Genomic DNA, 17,150 nt, shown 5'->3' with positions numbered 1-17,150 from the left:
CTGTTTCTCTGTGGTGGTCCCAACTTAGGCATCCCCCGAGTCACAGCTGTTCCAACTTGCACAGTGTTCAAAGTTGTGGAACACGGGTCCTCAGAGGCACAGTGAGGCTGTCTCTGCTGCAGTTAAGTCCTGCCCCTTCAGGCAGCTGCAGGAATGCAGGACACGTGTAAACCCTACTCCTCCGCCATGGAAGACAAGCATCTCCTTCCATTCATTCCTGCAAGGTGCAGGGTCAGCACAGGGGGACTCGGCCTCAGCAGCGGTGTGTGAGGACAACGGGAAAGGAGCTGCTCTCAGGAGGCCTTACCTGGCTATGTGCCTGGGACAGAACAAGCAGGCCGGGGACCAGTGGAGGCCGGGGGTGGGGGGGTGCTGAGCAGGTCTGAGTGGCCTACTGTGAGAGATGCCCACTCAGTTTCCTGTCATTACTTCCTCTCACCCACGCTGCTTCAAGTACAAACCACTTCCTCTGCCAAGAGTGTTCACCGAACACCTGGGCCTGCCCACAGCCTGAGGACTGCTGCAAGGAAACAACTCGCCCTCCCTCTCGTCACTCCAACCCAAACAGTAACAGAGTCAGCTGAGTGGTAGGAATTTGTATTTTCCGCCTTTGTTCAGAATACATGAAATTGGTAAATATGCCACATGCCTTTGGTGGAAGCACAACTGTTATCATTCTATACAAGTACAAGACTGGGGTTGGGAAAAGACAGAGGTGATGACAGACACACAGTAGAAAACCCATGTCAGCTCTCAGCAAACCCAAGACGGGGATGAGGGAACTTGGCTTCAGCTGACTGCAGAGTCCTGGCTTCAGCTGTATATCTACTCATGCACACGGGGAGTGGAAGGGAGGGGAATGGCAGACACCAAAGAGGTTCAGGGTGCAGTGAGAAAGAAAGTAGAAGGGCAAACACCCCCAAAAGAACAGAGCCAGCTACATGGGGTGTGTGCACCTCAGAGAGGCAGAAACCCAGGAAATGACCCCATGCTCGGCTGGGTAGGCCGAGGGCGGCTTTGCTCCAGCTCGGGACACATCCAGGACAGTGGCTCTTCTCCTCCAGCGGTGACCCCTTCACTAGGAGGGGGCCCAGAGGACAGTGAGGACCTCTGAGGGCGCTGGAGGGTACACTGACTGCCATCTTCCAGCTCTTCAGTCCTGCCCTGGGCAGGACAGAGGGAGTACGGGATGGTGGGAAGGGAGGGTGGTTTGCAGGTGAAATGCTGCTGATGGGAGGAGCATCCAGATCCGCCCACTGCAGCCTCAGGTGCTGCCTGCTTGTCCACCAGCGGACAGAAGGCACCAAGGCCACGGCTATTTCCCAGCCTGCCCTCTTCCCCAGCACCTGGGCTCATCCTATCCTGAAACTCAAGAGCTGCAAGGTGGCACATGCCTATGAATCTCAGCACTCTGGGAGGCTGAGGCAGGAGGATCATAAGTTCAAGCCCAGCCTAGGCAACTCAGCAAGGCTCTTTCTCAAAATAAATTTTACAAAAAGGGCTGGGATGTAGCTTACTCCAAAGGCCCTGGGTTCAATCCCCTATACCACCACCAAAAAAAAAAAAAAGGGCCTCAGGATAGGACAGGCTGAGCCCCTCCCATCCTCAGGTCTACAGTCTGCGCACAAAGCATGCAAAGACAACAGAGGGGCAGCGTGGGCTCAGACAGGCGAAGGACCTTCTGCAGGCAGAGCAGAGCGGACAGCCGGCTCTAGGAGCACAGGCCCCCTGACATCCACCAGAACACCTGGCACTGCCTGCATGGCCCCCACCTTGAGTCTGAGCTGCCAGGTCTGCTGGACTCCCCAGAACCCTCAGACCAGCAGGCCTAAGGACCTCTTGCCACATCCAGTCTTAAGCAAGTACCTGCGATGGCATAAAAGAAAGGGCTCGATGGGAGTCTAAGGAGCTCGCCTCTGACACACATTCCTCTATCAGCAGGAAGGGCGAAGGGGACCTTCCTTACAAGAGGACAAGAAGCTGCCTCCTGCAAGCTCATTACTTTGAAATTAGGCCCTCAACTCACTGTTTCTCTATAACTAATGGGGCATCCTCTGTACGCCAAGAATTAATATTGACTCAGAGTCTCAGACTTGGGCCAGATGAAACTCCTTGGTGCCCTCGTGAACATCACAGAATGCTGCAGGAAACACGGAGAGACAGCTCCTTTTAGTAGAAGCAAGTGGGACCGTTTCTGAAACAGTCTCCTGGTATTTTTACAATTAATAAAGACTTGTTCTCCAGGCCTATAGGGAACAAAGTCAATGGCTGTGAGATCCTCAAAGACACAGAAAATCTTAGAGTAACAGATTAACAGTAACTGTAAAATGCTGGCTGCACTTTCTATGAGGGCACTGCATCCAGACCACACCGGCCCCGGGGCTCTGACGGGCCCAGTGAGGCGGCCCAGGGCCAGTCCCCACTTCCCCATCTGCTCACAGCCCCTCCTCCAGCAGCCAGCCTTTCTAGGCGACACCATAGCCACCAACACCCTTCTCCTGCCACCAACCTTGCCAGCGTCATCTCAGCCTTCCCCTGCCCCGCCTTTGGCCATGGACTCTGTCCACTTTGGGGGAACATGAGAGGACATAAGAAGGGGGCAGGGAGGAGACGCAAGCTGTTGCTCTTCAGGTAGTGACTTCAAGACTGCGCCACGAGCAGCATTTCTAGTGTTGAGGAACAGAGAGTGCAAATGAATGCAACCAAAAAGGAGTAATGGATGACGGGGATGCCCAGGCTGGGAGGGAGGAAGGCAGATGGAAGTTTGTTGAGAGAGCAAACAGAAGGAGAAGGACATGAGCTCGGATGGCAATGGAGAACAGGGAAGGGATGGCACATTCCTAAGTAAAAAAGTAGACTGGACACAGGAGTCAGGAAGCCCAGATGGAGGAGAGAGAGACAGGAGAAAACAAGAGGGCAAATTGCCCCAAGTTACCAGACATTCAGGCCTTCCAGTTGCAAGTGCCCCAGCCCCATGGTCTCCCTCTGAGCCCAGCCAGTGACAAACAGCACAGCCCCACTCGTCAGAGCAGGGACAGGGCCTCTCTGCCAACAACATCCCCCAGTTCAGCGGTCTCCATACCTCAGTCAGAGCAGCCCCACTCCCCAGGCAGGCAGGCAGGCAGGGCTGGGAGAAGACTCCGGGACCTTCCCACCTCTTCACCCCATCAGCAACCTCAGTGATACTTACTTACAATAACTACCACGATGATGGCACAGATGGCTCCCAGCATGATCATCATCTGAGGAAACATGGAGCACACATGAGCCCGGAACGGAACCAGGACCAGACCCAGAACCAGAGTGGGGACAGAACTTCCTCCACCCTCGGAGAGGAAGATGAACCCTCAGCCAGCAGCCCTGCCAGCCTCTGAGCAGGGCCCTGCTTCCCATGGACTGGAGCCCAGCACCACATGGGCAGCTCTCCACGCCAGCAGCTCTCCGGGAACAGCACAGGGCAGGCAGCTGGCTCCTTTGGCTGAGCTCCTGTTGCCTGGGGACTTGAAAAAGATTTCCAATGGCAAGGTAGACTTTGGATCTTTATTCAATTGGTCTGGTTTGAATTTAGTGCATTCCCAGAAGTTGCAGATGTTTTAAAATATATTAGGCCTGAGCTATTGTGCTGCTGTTGGGTGTGTCTGAGGAAGGGCCAGCAAGAGTTCCTGCAGGAGACGCCTATGAGGAAAAACTACCAACTCATTCTGAACTTCTCAGGGTAGCACTTTCTCTGAGTGCTTCTCAATACTCTAGCCTACCCTGGTGGTCAATGTGGGCATTCATCTCTCAGAGCAGGCACTCAGATTTCCTCCCAAGAGGTCCCTGCAGGACAGAGACCCGGCACCCTTGGAGGGAAGGGCTGGAGAGGAAAAGAAGGAGAAGGACAAGGACATTCACCTTACAGTTTTTCCACCAATACTTTCTCTTTAGCTTGGCAGCACTACTCTCAAACTGAGAGGCTCCCGCCTGCAAGGCATCAGCTCGGTCATCCAGCTCTGACAGCTTCTGGTCCCTCTCCAGGACCTTGTCCACATTCACTCGCATGATGTCCACCACCTGCGGGGTGCACAGACAAAGCTGCCATGTTTCCTGCTTGAGAGAGGAAAGAGCTTCCGGAGGATCACAAGTCTGACCGGTGCAACACTAAGGGCTGCTTTATCCCCCGAGCTTGCAACCATCTCCCTATAAAAAGAGACAATGGGCGAGGTGCTCCCTCTGTCTTCTGAATGTCTGTGGTTAGAAACTCTCAGAGAGCCGTCTACCCACCTACCTCCTCCACCTGCGCCTGCGTCTGCTGTAGTCGGCGGTTGCTGGTCATGTTGGGAGGGAGGCCAGGAGGACCCCCCCCAGGGGCAGCCCCTTCTGTCCCTTCAGCAGGTGGCTGAGCTGGAGCAGACCTGAGAAGTGGAGAGAGAGGACACAAAGTAAGCAAGACCAGAAAGGAGTGGCTCACATGCGCCAAACCAAGTGTGAATAGGTTCTATGTTAATGGATTCTAGCCCCTCTCAGCAAGTCCAAGTAGGGAGAGGCTGCACAGAGCAAAAAGCAGAAGACAGAGAACCTGTTACAACTTTCGGATGGAGCGCAGGGTGATAACAAGATCTTGTTTGGGGGAAAAAAAAAAGATCTTGTTTGGGGGAGAACCCTGACCCGAAGTCAAGCGCATCCACTAGCATGATGGCTACAGGGACAAATGTGCCAACCTTGGCCTAAATGGCATTTCTCTGGCAGTCAGAGCCTTCATGTGAAGCAAAATGGGCAAACCCAATCCAGCGTAGGAAAAAAGATGAAACCCTCAGGACAAGCCAATGAACTAAACTACAAAGCTTGAATATAAAAGGAAGGGGCAAACTGACAGCTGCTGCTTATCAGGATCCAGTTACTGGTTATGTAGAAGTTCAGGGCTGCTGGAGGATCACCAACAGCAAAGTCTGCGGAGATGGACTGAGTCAGGACTGTTTGTTTGCATTGTTTTTGGCAGAGAAAACAGGGGTTTCACTTAGATTGAATCTGGGGCCCAAAACAATTACATTAGCAATGGAAACTGTTCCAAGAGCATAGACAGGAAGGAAAAATGCTACAAACAGTGTACACACACCATAGACTTTCTGTCCCTTCCTTTTCTAGATCTGGCAGAATCTCAAGAGACACCCTAGTTCCCTCCATCCCACAGAGATATCCTGGTTTTTGGCTGACTCTACTGTATACACATGGAGACTGCTCTCCTTTTCAGTACCACTTATGGCTACAGCTACCTTAGGCTTAGAAGGGAATAATTCAACATGGGGTCAAGGTAAACTTGTCTCTCCATTCCAAGATATGAAGGCTAAATTCACCTGTTAACGAATTCCCAGGAGCCTAACGTAAAGGATGAGGTTTTCTCTGCCAAAGGAAAAAACAGGCGGGGTAGAGGGTCTCTACAATTTGCTGGAGAGCAGAGATTTCCTTAGGAACTCCTTAAGGAAAAGCAGAACTTACAGAACATACTTCACTAAAGCAGTCCAAGAATAAAAGCACACGAGGTTAAACCATCACAAAAACAGAAAGGAGATTCCTTGACTAATTATCACAGAACTAATACTTAGAAGATCCTCTGCCCTAAGTGAATTTCTTTCAGACTAAAAAAATAGACAATAACCCCTCAGAAAGGCCATACTACCTGATTATACTGACTCATCCCCATTTAAGGAATCATTTTCACATGTCCCTGCAAGGACAGGTGAGGCAAAGGAGAAAAAAGATACAACGCTAAGGGACCCATAAGACTCTTGGGCTGCTTCTGAGCTGGCTAAGCTTTCTAGATCCAGACTGAAGACAGAAACCTCAGTGAGTAGGGAGCAGTCAGTACTGGAAGAAGACCAGGATGGTGGCACCAATGACAAGAGTAAGGTCATTGACCTCGTGATTCCCTGCTGGCCACCATGCTTTCTCCATCTCCTTCTGTCCATCTCACATGGGCGCGATGTGGAATCAGTCAGCTGAGAAGGGGTCCCCAGCCCCAAAACGAAAACAACTGGACTCTTAGCACTTGTCCAACATCCACAGACTATCAACTACAGTTAAACCTTAGGACAGTGTTTGCAGGGTTCGCTTCACTTACTACTTGTTGGGAGTTGGAAGCACTCAGCAGTAACATATCCAGGGATAGTTACAACCCTTATGGAACACAAGTAAATCTTTCCTAGCATTTGTTACTAAAAGAAGCAGTACAGATACATCTAGCAGCAGACCAGAGCTCCAGCCAGTAATCAGAAAGAAAAACTTCTATTAAACACACAGCGCTCCTGGCAGCCATAGCTCTCCTCAGGAACAAGGGAAGAGGTCAGCGCTGAAGATGGCTGGAAACTAAACCGTGCGTTGGAAGAAAGGGGCAATACTCAGTTCTATTTCTCCTCCAAATGCCTGCCTGGGACTTGATGGCAGTAAACCACCTAGTCGGGTGGCCTTGGGATGAACACGCGACCACACGCCACCGTCTCTCGAGTCTTGCAGAGGGGCGCGGCTGGCACCAGGGAACTGGCAGGTGAGTTCTGGAGCTCTGCACCTCCCACGAGGGGAGAGGCACACGCGAATCTAGAGACCGCAGGGCTGGCTAAGCAGATTGGGTCCGAGGACCAGCAAGGGTCTTGGAGTTCCCCGCTGTCCATCTCCGGGCCCCTTCGCCCACAAGGGGAGAGGAGAGGGTGCCACGCACGCGGACCCCCGCCGGCCGGTGCAGCTGCGGCTGGAGGTGCTGCCCGCCCGGCGGGCCGGCCCGGGGGCGGCGCGGCGCTGCTCCCCGCGTCGCCGCAGCTGCTGCAATGCGCCATTTTCCATCCTGCAGAGTCGGGCGCCAGGGTGAGAGTTGGTGAGGAGGTGTCCAGCCCCGACCAGAGCCAACTCACATTTTCCTGACAGAGAGAGTGGGGGCCCGCCCCTCTGGAAGCTGCGGCGAGACACCGGCGGGAAGACGCTGCAGTCGAGGCGGACAGAACCGCTCAGCTTCGCCCCCGGCTGGGTGCCCGGAGCTCTAGATGCGGCGGAATTTACTGCGGCCGCCGCGCTGCCCGGTTTTATTAGCGCTGGCCACGCCTCCCGGGCCACGCGCACGGCTCTGCCGACCAATCCACGCCCGGAATGGGCAGACGTCCAAGTCGGGGGACCGGGGATTTAGCTCAGTGGTGCCGCCGCCTGCCTCCCGAGCACAAGGTCCTGAGTTCGATCCCCGGTACTCAAAAAAAAGAACCAAGTCGGGACGTCCCGGTGTTCCTCGCCCCTGAATCGTGCCAATCACAGTTCTCCTCTCGTTTCGACTCCGGAAAGGAGCGGGTGCGGCGGGGCCCCTTCCAACGTCCAATGTCACTGTAGTTTGCTTACCTGGCTAGCTCAGGGGCGGGACAGGGTGCTAGCGGGCCAGCCCTCTCGGGGCGGCCCGGACAATTGAGTTAACCCTGTTTGGTGCCTTCTTAGCCAATCGCTGGGCAGACCCTGAGTTCGGGCCCGCCCGCCGCTGGCAGCTCCAGCCAATCACGCCGCTCCTGCAGACAGCCGCTACTGGCCTGGACGGGGCTCGGCACGCAGATTGTCCCGGCGACGTGGTCCGGGCAGGGCGCGGCCCAGAGCTCGCCCGGCCGGCGCCGCAGCCCCCCGCGCCTTCCTATACGTGAGAATTTTCTTCCCTCTTCTCACGATGACCCCTTTCCCGACATTAGCTGTAAAACGCACCATTATTTATGCCTTGTCTTTTCAAAAGTGACGAACTGTGACTGTGCTGTGTCACCACTTAGTTTTATTTTACATTTCTTGAAAGCATAGATGTATAGGCATAAACATTTTTATCATTTCACTCTCGTGCGTACATAAGAAGGAAAATAGAAAAGAATTACATGGAAGCCGAACACCTACAGTTTCATATTCAGAGACCGATTCTTAACGATGGCTTTTCGGACTCAGTTTTGGATGTGTCAGTTCCCGCGTGCTTTGGGCCTGCGTTCAACGCCATCAACGGCTTCGTTGATACAGCATTTCCCGAGTGTTCCTCTTCGGTCCCTGGAATTTTCTTCCCAGCTTCAGTCACCCGTTTTGCAAGTTGTCATGCTCATGAGAAGCTGTGACAAATCCAGTGACTGCTGACTAAGCCATGAAACATCCCAATTTGGGAGATGTTAAAATGCCGGGCGGGGGGGGGGGGCTCTTAGAATCAATTAAGCATAATAGTCTGCTTCCAGTCTTGCTCTTCCTCATATCCATAAGAAGCCAACAGGATGACTTGTTCAAATATCACAACCCTGCTTAAACCCTTAAACATTGCTCTTAAAAACACCCTGTACTGGGCCCTTGATTTAGCTCAGTGGTTCCACAGCCTGTCTCCTAGGCACAAGGTCCCCAGTTCGATCCCCCATACCAAAACAACAACAACAACAACAACAAAATACCCTGCAATGATCATGTGTGTATTCCATCCACATCCCAGTGACAATTTGTAAACACTGAAAACAACTTATAAGCCCTTGCTGGCAACAAGAATGGAGAAATGTTTATGACAGTATGAACACCCACCCAAGTATTACTACCAGTTCTACCCTAGAAAATTTTTTAATTGCTGAATTTTTTTTTTTTTTTTGGTATTGGGGATCGAACTCTGGACCTTGCACTTGTGAGGCAGGCACCAGAACCAGTGAGCTAAATCCCTGGCCCTAATTGCTGAATTTTTAAAAATTAAAGGATTTTTGGGCCAGGGATTTAGCTCAGTGGTTTCGACACCTGCTGCACAAGTGCAAGGACCTGAGTTGGATCCCCGGTACCGAAAAAAAAAAAAAAATTAAAGGATTTTTAAAACTTTTTCATTTTCAAATAATTATAGATTCACATGAAGTGGCACAAAGAACAGTTCAGGGAGGTTCCCCTACACCATTTAGCCCATTCCCCCAGTAGTAACATTTTGTATAAACACAATGAAATATTACATCAGGAAACTGGTACTGATGCAACAGTTTATCCAAAACTCACCAGTTTTACAGACAATCAGTTGTGTTTGTGTATGTATAGTTTTATGCAATTTAGCATATGTGTAGATTGTATGAACTCATCACCACAATCAGGGTGCAGAACTATTATTCCCTTACCACAGCGCTCTCTTGTGCTACTTCTTTATAGCCCTCCCTTGCCTAGCCCTGGCCCTTAGCAATGCTAATTTCTTCCCCTCTCTATTACTTTATGTCAAGTGTTACATAAATATATCATATAGTGCACAACCTTTTGAGATTGGCTAATTTTTTTTCATTCAGCATAATACTCTCAAAAGCCAGGGGATGAACATGCAATTACACACCACCATCCCTTGTCTTACAGAGAGGCACAGCATACAGAGGGGCCAGGGATTTAGCTCAGTGGTGCTGCATCTTCCTGGCCAGTGCAAGGTCCTGAGTTAGATTCTTTTTTTTTTTTTTTGGTATCAGGGATTGAACTCGGGAACTTGAGCTTGTGAGGCAGGCGCCAGAACCACTGAGCTAAATCCCTGGCCCCTGAGTTAGATTCTTGATACCAAAAGAGAAAGAAAGAAAGAAAGAAAGAAAGAAAGAAAGAAAGAAAGAAAGAAAGCCAGCCAACCAGGTGAGTAACTCAAACCTGTAATCCCACCATTCTGGGAGGCTAAGGCAGGAGGATCACAAGTGTGAGTCCTACCTGAGCAACTTAGCAATTTAGTGAAATTCTGTCTCTAAATAAATAAATACATACAGACATAATGCTGAGGATGTAGCTCAGTAGGAATGCCCTGGGTTCAAGCTCAAGTACTTGGTGGGGGGGGGGGAGCCTTGAGATCCACCAAAGTTATTGTATCAATAGTTTCCATCCATTTTTTTTTTCTGGTATGGGGGATCGAACTTAGGACCTTGTGCTTGGAAGGCAGGTGCGCAGTGCCACCAAGCTAAATCCCCAGCCCTATATCAATAGTTTCCATTGCTGAGTAATACTGTGTTCTGTAGTATGGACATGGTTTAGTCATTTTTCAACTTAAGGTAAGTTTTCAAAATTGTTCTGTTTAGATCTTTGGCCTAAAAGGTCATTTTTAAAATGTAGTTATGGGGCCAGGGACTTAGCCCAGTGGTTCTGCTGCCTGCCCCACAAGTGCAAGGACCCAAGTTTAATCCCCAGTACCAATAAATAAATAAATAAATAAATAAATAAATAAATAAAATGTAGTTATGATGGGATGGGGATGTAGCTCAGTGACACTGCGCCTGCCTGGCAAGTGCAAGGTCCTGAGTTTGATTCCCAGTACTGGGGGAAAAAAATGTAGTATGACCTGACACGAAAGTAAACACTAGGGAAAGACCAATAAGTAAGTGAAGGGAGGTAGCAAAGAATTGAATTTGAGCATGGTGGCCTCAATGGGTACTACTGTGGCATAGGAGATAAAGCCTAGGGCTTCCTCAGAGTAGGAAGTCTAGCTGGGCTGGTGGCACACACCTGTAATCCCACATATGGGAGGCTGAGGCTGGAGGAGCACCACAAATGAGGCCAGCCTGGGCTACATAGTTCAAGGCCAGTCTAAACTGCATATCGAGACGCTGTCTCAAAAAATAAAGTAGGAAATCTAATAAAAAAGACCCTACCATAAAGCTGGAATCCTAAAGGACTCCATCATCATGTAAAAGTGGATAAAAAATATGCTGGCACCCAAACTGTCCCTAGGGAATTGTTTGGGAGCCAGATACCTACTGGACCTTCTTCATTTTTTTCTTTTAAATATTTGTAGAGAATTTATAACCCCAAGCTATATTTTTTCTGCCCGAATGTCTTGTTTTATTTTTTCTTTTTTGAAAGCTTTGAGGATCTTCTCATCTTCCTAAAAACAAATCGGCAAGAACTGAGAGTACTCAGGGGTTGGCAGTCCCACCACACACCAGCAGAAGCCATGTAAGCCCTCCCAGGATGGGTTCATCTTCAACCTAGGCCCTGGGGAATTTCCACAGAGACAGTGCCAAGAGAAAGAAATTGTGGTCCAAAATTGCAACAAATACAGGACAAAGTACCAGAGTAAGTGCCAGTAGAGCTAGACAGGAAATAAGAAAAGTTAGAAGATCAAGCCAAATCATCCAATCTCTGATTAATAAAGGATCTAAAAGGAGAAAGTGGGATATGTGAGGTAAAGAGAGATAAAATGTGTGTGGGTATGATCCACTATAAATGAAATACAGGAAAATCTCCTGAAATGAATGAGCCTTTCCAGGTTAGAGAGAGTGGTGTGTGTCAGGCACAATGACAGAAAAATAACCACAGCAAAACTCATCTTTCACGTGTGTGGTGACCTTGTGAAATCCCTGGGTTCAATCCCCGGGCCCCCCAAAAATACTAGAGAGCAAGAGAAGATCCTAAAATATGTCAAAAAGAGAATAAAAAACAGAACAAGAATCAGAACAACACAAGATTAAAAGATAGAAGACAATGTGACGGTGCCTTTAAAGCTCTGTAGCAAATGATTATGGACCTAGATTTCTGTATCAGCCTCACAGAACCCCCACTAGCAGACCCCACTCGTGCCTTCTCAGCACATCATGCTATTTCTCACCTCTGGACCTTTGTTTCTGCTTCATCTGCCAGGAAAGCCCGGACTCCTTTAAACGGGAGTGGTGACACACACCTGTAATCGGGGCACTCTGGGAGGCTGAGGCAGGAGAACTGCAAGCAAGACTGGGCATTTAGCAACTTGGTGAGACTGTCTCAAAATAAAAAGTACTGTGGATGTAGCTCAGTGAAAAGCCCTTAGGGTCAATCCCAGGACCGCCAAAACAAAACAAAAAAACCCCTCCTTTAAGAAAATCCAGCGTCTGCCTCCTCCAGGAAGCCCTCCCTGCTCTTCCTGCTACCGCCCAGAATGGGACAGGGTTCCTCCTCTCTACACCTGCAGATTCCTGCTTCTGCCGCTGGGATTGCCAGGACTTACTTTGAGTGCCATCTCTTCAACAAATACTTTTTCTTATCCTCTAAAAAAAGACCTCTCATAGAACTCTAATTTTCCTATTCAAATTTATATTTTGTTTGCATATTCATATTATGTTTGCATACATATGCATACAAGTTGGATGAAGTAGGAACCAACCCTGCCTCCGTTTTTATTCTTTTTTTTTTTTTTTGGTGCAGGGGATGGAACTCAGGACCTTGCACTTTCGAGCCAGGTGGTGGCACCACTGAGCTAAATCCCCGGCCCGGCCCTCAGTGTTATTCTTTTTGGTTTTTGTTGAGAGGGAGCCCGGCCAGTCTCGGTAACAAGTATCCTTGCGCAAAATGGTTCAGTGTTTAGTGAAAGAAAATGTTTCATAATATTTCAAAACACAAACAATATTATTCTGTCCTTGGAAACAAGACCTTTGTATCTTCACAGCAGGAAGTATTTTATAAATGCCACTTGACCTATTAATTTCCTCTTCACTAACAGTCACATATTCTACTAGCTTATGTCTATTTTTCAGAGCTCCTTACACTTAGCATTCTCAAGCACTGGCTTTTATTGTATTTATTTATTTTGGTACCAAGGATCGAACTCCGGACCTTGCACTTACAAGGCAATGGAACCACTGAGCTAAATCCCAGGCTCAGCACTGGATTTTATTTCTCCATCCCAGTCCCATCAAATAATACAAATATCACAGCCACTCACAGATCACATCAGCCTCTGCATTCTCCACTTGGCTACTCTCAGCCACCCTCAGAAAACTCAGTGTAGTATGCTCAGGTGGAAGACCTGGGATAACATACTTTCATAGATACCCATCCATTCATTTCTCCACAGTCCACCTATTACCTAACTGCACTTTTGTCGACTATACCAAAGGGGCAAGCGATGTTACTGTGCTAGTCTTCTGTCTGTCCATCTCTCCCAACACTTTCTCACATCCCTGTCACTGCACATTGCTGCCCTGACCAAAACACACAATGCCTTGCCACTGCCTTGAATCTGGGCTGGCTCGTGACACTGTGACCAACAGAATGTCCAACAAGCAACACTGCAACTTCTGGGCCTCTGTCTATCGAGCTTTGCAACTTCTCCTTTTGCCCTTAGGGACGAAGCCTGTGCAAAGATGTCTGGGCTCTACCTCTGAGCAATGAAACCGCGCAGAAAGGGCAGGGATTCAGCTCAGTGGCGCTGCCACCTGCCTCACCAGCACAAGGTCCTGAGTTCCATCCCTGGTACCAAAAACAAACAAACAAACAAACAAAACCACACAGAAAAACTGAGTCAACCCGCTCTGCACCAAAAAGGAGTGGAGAGCTGGGGATTTAGCTCAGTGGTTCCACCGCCTGCCTCGCAAGCGCAAGGACCCGAGTTCCACCCCCAGTACCAAACAAAAACAAAAAACAAACTGGAGTGGAGACAACACTTCAGCCACGGCCACGCTGACCCAGGCAGGGCTCACAGCTGAACACAACCTCCTAAGCCATCCAACCCACAACAAATGGAGTCAACCAGCCAAGTCTGGATAACCTAGAGAATGTGAATCAGTAACTTGTTTTTGGTAATTATGTCTAAGTGGATTGTTCTATAACAATAATCACTATAGCAAGTGTTTACTTCAAAAGATTTGGATCACTCATTCCTCTACCTTGAAGCCCCAACTCCTATCTACAAGCACTTCTTCTTTAACTTGAAATACTCCTTTATTAACTTTAAGAACATAATTCTTTTTCATCCAGTTCTTCAGATTTCATTACTGTATACACTTGCTAAACCCTGTACTTTTCTTTTTTTTCAGACAGGGCCTCACTATGTAGCGTAGGCTGGCCTCAAACTCATCCTCCTGCCTCAGCCCCTCAAGTGCTGGAATCAGGCATATGCCACCACACCTGGCTGTACTAGTTCACACAACTTCATTTATTCGTAACATAACCCTAGAGGTAAAGATCTGTATTATTCCTGACAGGATTTTAAAAACTAAGGGTCATGGAAATTAATCGCACGCTCTGGGATAGTACACATAGAAAGAGAAGAGCTTGGACTCAAACACAGGCCTAATTCCAAAGCTTCTTTCCTTTGCAGTGGAGATGGAATCCAGAGCCTTGTACATGGTAAGCAAATGTTCTACCACTGAGCTACACCCCTTAGCCAAAATTCTTATTGATAATTTATAATAGAGATTTGCTCACATCAACCTGAAAACTTGCCTGAAGAACAAATAACTTTTAGTCCACATAAAGGACTTCTTTAAAAACAATACATGAGGGGCCTGGGATTTAGCTCAGTGGTTTCGTTGCCTGCTGCGCAAGCGCAAGGACCCGAGTTCGATCCCCGGTACCAAAAAAAAAAACGAAGGAGAGAAATCACTTTTGGGCTTTGGGCTGGTGATTTAGCTCAGTGGTTCCAGCGCCTGCCTCACAATCGCAAGGTCCCGAGTTCGATCCCCAGTACCCCCCCAAAAAAATAAATAATAATAATACATGAGGGGCTGGGGATTTAGCTCAGTGGTTCTGCTGCCTGCCTTGCAAACACAAGGCCCTGAGTTCAATCCCTGTACCAAAAAACAAAAACAAAAAACAATACATCAGCCAGGTGTGGTGGTTCATGCCTGTAATCCCAGCACTTGGGAGGCTGAGGCAAGAGGACTGCCTCAAGTTCAAGGCCAGCCTGGACTACATAGTGAGACCCTGTCTCAAAAAAACGAACAAACAAACAAAACAGTATAAACTTGTGCATACGCAATAAATGTCAGAAGGATTAGAAGGTAAATTGAGTGGTTGCTTCTGAAGAGCAAAAATAGGCTGCAGGAAAATTTTCCACCTGATTACCCTATTTTGCAGTTGTATGGATGGATAATTTTTAGTTATTTAAACAATAACAACAGGGCTAAGAACAAACACTTGTCTAGCATATCCGAGGCCCTGGGTTCAATCACTAGTGCCACACACATACAAAAATCCCGAACACCCACATGGATGCCCAAGACTCAGCTCATCACTACTAATCAATCTATGAGTTGAGACCAGGCTTTTTTTGGTTTTGGTACCAGGGATTGAACTCGGGACCTTATGCTTGTGAAGCAGGTGGCAGAACCACTGAGCCAAATCCCCCGCTTAGGCTGTTTTGTTTTGTTTTTGCAATGCTTGAAATTGAACCCATGGCCTTGTGTACACTAGGTAAGTACTCTACCATTACATCCCTAGCCCATTTTATTTTATTTTGAGAAAGGGTCTTACTAAGTTGCCCAGGTTGACCTTGAATTTACACTTCTCCTGACTCAGTCTCCCAGGTAGCTAGGATTATAGGTATGCACCACTAAGCCCTGTGGGATGAATCTTTTGAAACATCAAACTACCCAGATAGTTCCGATGATTAGTCAGACTTTGTCCCCCATCTATACCATTCACATGGTACTATGCTTTATATTAAAGTATGGAAGATACTTTATACTATTTTATTTTCCTATAATTCCTATTCAGAGAAGTCATCTTTAAATATTTTTTATGAGTAGTAAAAAAGCATAATTTCATTTTCCTATTATATTTTACTTTAGTTTGGAAAGGTCTTTTAGAAACACTTAACAGCATCACCAGGCCTGGGGGTACATGTCTGCAATCCTGGCACTTGGGAGGCTGAGGTAGAATTGCTCTGAGTTCAAGGCCAGTATGGGCTACATAGTGAGTTCAAGGCTAGGCTGGAATACATGGTGAGATCCTATCTCAAATACAAAACAAAATAAAAAAGCATAACAGCATTATGGGACATTAGAAATTACCACTTTCAGAGCTGGAGATTTAGCTCAGTAGTTCCACCGCCTGCCTTGCAAGCGAAAGGTCCCAAGTTTGATCCCCAGTACCAAAAGAAAAACCAAAACTCTAAGAAATTATCACTTTCAAGGGGTTGGGGATATAGGTCAGTGGTAGGGTACTTGCCTAGCATGTACAACACCACAAAAACAAAACAAAACAAAACTGGGCCGGGGGTTTAGCTCAGTGGTTTTGCTGCCTGCTGTGTAAGCGCAAGGACCCAAGTTCAATCCCCGGTATCAAAAAAAAGCAAAAAAAAAACAAACCAAAAACCATTTTCAATACATGAAGGGCCAATATCGAAAAATGCCAACAATAAGTTATTCTCACCAACTTCTCTTTTTTTTAAAGGCCATAAGTATAGACTGTAAAGAGTGAGTGATCAAACCCAAACCTAAGACCCTAAGACTTAAGGATGAGTCAGACTCCATAGCCTACATGAATAAATACAAGCAACACTTAGAGAAAAATAAAGTGTGTGGATATCACATTTCAAAGCTCCATTTTATTAGTGAGCATATGAAATCCTTTCCTCACAGGGAAAAGTCCCATTCAGGGAAGATACACATGCCTCTTCCACAGATCCCAGATTTTTCTTCTACCGGTACTTCCCATGACGATTAAAGTGTTTGTAGAGATAGTTGATACGTTTGTTAAGATTGTGCAAGTCATCAATGAACATTCTATTTCCAACCATTTTCTTCTTTCGGATACAACGCTGCAGTTCATTTCCCTTCCAGCCTCGAACCCATACGGGGCCCCTGATCAGATCTTTAGGGTGCTTTTCAAAGTTTCCTGTAAATGGTAAAGACCACATTACTTCCAAAACAAGAGAATCCACCCTACCCCAGCTAAGTCTTCAGCCCATGGATGTGTTATCCTGAGGGCCAAGTTCTTACCCAAGATCCCAATGTTGTCATATACTCCAAACATGGCCCTCTTCTCATTCCAACGATCAACCACTTTGGGAGGCGGCAGGGTGAGCCTGATACGCGACAATTCTGGAACACCTAGAGATGGGGAAGAGATGGAATGGATCTGAACCGCTTACCAAGAAGCAGCTCTCGGGAAGTCTACCTACGGGACCCATTTACTTACCCAGAGAGAAGTTTCTGCAGCCCAAAGTCATCCAGGCCCACAGGCTCTTACCAGCCCTCCAAGAGAGGGCCCCTGCCATTGCTCTAGTCTGCTCCTCTCAACAGCACATCAAATGAGCCCGAGAATGTGGAGCAGGCGTGGCCTTCAAGGAGATGCCAACACGAATCGACCGTACAACCTTACCCAAACAGAAGCCTGTGGGCAGCCATCTTGGGCCTTACCCAGGTAGCCTTTCGTGCAGACCCCGCCCAAGTACAATCCCCGCTCCCAGGTTCCGGCCGACCGAGGTGAGGCCAGCCCGCCCCGCCTAGGCG

At 48.1% G+C, this 17,150-nt stretch overlaps 2 protein-coding genes across 3 annotated transcripts; both read right to left on the bottom strand.

The window, feature by feature from the left end:
* Positions 1-581: 581 nt before the first annotated feature.
* On the bottom strand, positions 582-7,375 carry Vamp1 (vesicle associated membrane protein 1). Of its 2 annotated transcripts, none has more exons than XM_004869392.4 (5): positions 6,882-7,375; positions 4,268-4,394; positions 3,895-4,053; positions 3,191-3,242; positions 582-2,857 (listed from the first exon to the last, which is right to left on the bottom strand). In XM_004869392.4, coding segments are annotated over exons 1-5 (357 nt in total). In that variant the 5' UTR covers positions 6,884-7,375; the 3' UTR covers positions 582-2,840. The 2 variants fall into 2 exon arrangements, with proteins under 2 accessions (XP_004869449.1, XP_021103791.1); XM_021248132.2 differs by lacking the exon at positions 6,882-7,375 and adding an exon at positions 6,404-6,708.
* Positions 7,376-16,223: 8,848 nt separating this feature from the next.
* Positions 16,224-17,025, bottom strand: Mrpl51 (mitochondrial ribosomal protein L51). Its single transcript, XM_004869397.4, has 3 exons — positions 16,837-17,025; positions 16,638-16,748; positions 16,224-16,533 (listed from the first exon to the last, which is right to left on the bottom strand). The coding sequence occupies exons 1-3, from the start codon at positions 16,913-16,915 to the stop codon at positions 16,337-16,339; spliced, it is 387 nt and encodes a 128-aa protein (XP_004869454.1). The 5' UTR covers positions 16,916-17,025; the 3' UTR covers positions 16,224-16,336.
* Positions 17,026-17,150: the final 125 nt, after the last annotated feature.

This window comes from Heterocephalus glaber, unplaced genomic scaffold, assembly GCF_053883595.1.
Source record: "Heterocephalus glaber isolate CG9 unplaced genomic scaffold, H.glaber_assembly_v1.0 deba00001444, whole genome shotgun sequence".
NCBI classification, from domain to species: Eukaryota; Metazoa; Chordata; class Mammalia; order Rodentia; family Bathyergidae; genus Heterocephalus; species Heterocephalus glaber.
This window is presented reverse-complemented; position numbering and strand designations above follow the sequence as displayed.

Bases quoted from the DNA above. Each gene is read 5' to 3' on its own strand.
- Vamp1 (XM_004869392.4), bottom strand. The intron at 4,054-4,267 runs GTAGGTGGGTAG...TGCACCCCGCAG, and splicing joins CGCAGGCGCAGGTGGAGGAG to GTGGTGGACATCATGCGAGT. The intron at 3,243-3,894 runs GTGAATGTCCTT...ATGTTTCCTCAG, and splicing joins ATTGGTGGAAAAACTGTAAG to ATGATGATCATGCTGGGAGC.
- Mrpl51 (XM_004869397.4), bottom strand. From the start codon at position 16,915: ATGGCAGGGGCCCTCTCTTGGAGGGCTGGTAAGAGCCTGTGGGCCTGG. The intron at 16,749-16,836 runs GTAAGTAAATGG...CCCCATCTCTAG, and splicing joins CTGCAGAAACTTCTCTCTGG to GTGTTCCAGAATTGTCGCGT. The intron at 16,534-16,637 runs GTAAGAACTTGG...TACCATTTACAG, and splicing joins TGACAACATTGGGATCTTGG to GAAACTTTGAAAAGCACCCT.